Source organism: Histoplasma capsulatum, genomic scaffold (genome assembly GCF_000149585.1).
Source record: "Histoplasma capsulatum NAm1 scaffold_8 genomic scaffold, whole genome shotgun sequence".
Taxonomy (NCBI): domain Eukaryota; kingdom Fungi; phylum Ascomycota; class Eurotiomycetes; order Onygenales; family Ajellomycetaceae; genus Histoplasma; species Histoplasma mississippiense.
The window spans coordinates 1,131,330-1,133,088 of NW_001813975.1; the positions used below are offsets into that span (position 1 = coordinate 1,131,330).

Sequence of the window (1,759 nt, forward strand, 5' to 3'; positions counted from 1 at the left end):
ACGATCCGTCGGACTTGATTGACGACTTTAAACATTTCTTGGGCTTTCCAAATCCTGACAGCGATATCTTCAAAGTCGGATCCCAATATATGGCACGCACGATGAACATTCCACATAACATTTCTAGCTTTTGGCAATAATAGAGCTTGTTGTTTCGATTAGGTTATACTAGAGCAGAATATTTCCTGTTCCTATGATGCGCTCCACTCAAATCATGTAATAGCATGTTGATCATGAAAACGTTGTGGTGCCAGTTGGCGCAATTTGGTCGCGGCAAGCAACCGCTAAAGTTCGTCCTGACCTCAAGCCCCGCATCAATCACTTAACTAGTTAACTTAAATAAATATATCCATGGATTGTTCCCCCTCAAATATTCTAAGTTGCCATTGACAACATCACCGCCAAACCCCGCCATGTTAATCAAACATACAGTCATCCCGGAGGCCTCCAGCTCGCCGCCCTACGTAGAATATGAACAATTTATTATTTTCGGCGACTCCATAACGCAGGGCTCGTGCGATCAGGGGAGAGGATTCGCCTTTTCTCCAGCGCTACAGAGTGGTGGGTTAACCCTTTCGCTGAGTACTTGCATTATTAGCGTGTATAGATTTGATGATATCTCCTCTCATTCGTCCAAACGATCGAGAGATGTGGGAATGCTCCGTTGCTTCTGTTTATTTTTCTCTTCTCGGAACTTGCCAGCTAAATATTCACATAGATTATATCAGACGTTTCGATATCATCAATCGCGGTTTCAGGTAAAGAATGCTATCTAAAAATTACTGATGGTACATACATTACTTGATGGCATCCAATGTTGATCATATGGCAGTGGCTATACATCGCAACAGGCTCTCGCCATCTTTCCATGCTTCTTCCCGCCAGTGCAAAAGGCGAAAGTCCGCCTAATGGTAACTCATCACACACCAAAATACCAGTCAATCCGTTACAAAATGCGCACTTGTGAGGATACAAGGGGGAAATAAAGAGCAATAACTAACCAAGAAGCAATTTTTGAAATAAAAATCGCAGATTGTCTTCTTCGGCGCAAACGACGCCGTCCTTCCTGGATTCGAACAACACGTCCCCCTCCCCACCTACGAAGCCAACTTAAGAAAAATCCTCACACACCCGCTTATCAAAGAGCACAAGGAAACAAACCTTCTCCTCCTAACCCCACCGCCTGTCGATGAGTATCAGTTTTCCGCTGCAGATACAGATACAGATACAGATATGGGTACGGATACACCGTCAGGCACGCCCGAACCAGCCTCCGTAGCAGTAATGCGCAAAGCGTCCCAGACAAAAAAGTATGCAGACGCCTGCCGGCAAGTGGGCAATGCGCTCAACGTGCCCGTCGCCGACATATGGACTGCATTCATGACCGCGGCAGGGTGGGTGGAAGGCCAGCCGCTCCCGGGATCAAGAGATGCCCCTGCGAATAAGAAGTTGCAGGCCTTGTTGTCGGATGGTATGTATATGCATTATATATACACACACGTATATATAACTGACCATTTTTCGTTCTTGGGTCCTCCAACCATGAGAAGCTGCCTTTACTTACTTAATGGGTGTTTTGTTTTGTTTTTTTTTTTTTTCCCTGTGTGTTTTAGGCCTCCATTTCAACCCGGCAGGATATCAAGTTATGTACGACGAGGTGACGAGGGCGATTCGGACTCATTACCCACACCTTACGCCTGGGAATGTTCCTATTCATTTCCCGCCGTGCAGATGCGCCGAAATTGTAGTTGTTGGCTCT

At 45.9% G+C, this 1,759-nt stretch overlaps 1 protein-coding gene across 1 annotated transcript; it reads left to right on the forward strand.

Annotated features, from left to right (window-relative positions):
• Positions 1-233: 233 nt before the first annotated feature.
• Positions 234-1,748, forward strand: HCAG_07306 (predicted protein; the record flags this gene model as incomplete). The annotated part of the gene is made up of 6 exons (XM_001537834.1): positions 234-289; positions 452-561; positions 719-758; positions 833-911; positions 1,033-1,471; positions 1,732-1,748. 6 exons carry the CDS (start codon positions 234-236, stop codon positions 1,746-1,748), a joined length of 741 nt encoding a protein of 246 aa, XP_001537884.1.
• Between the last annotated feature and the right edge of the window lie 11 nt (positions 1,749-1,759).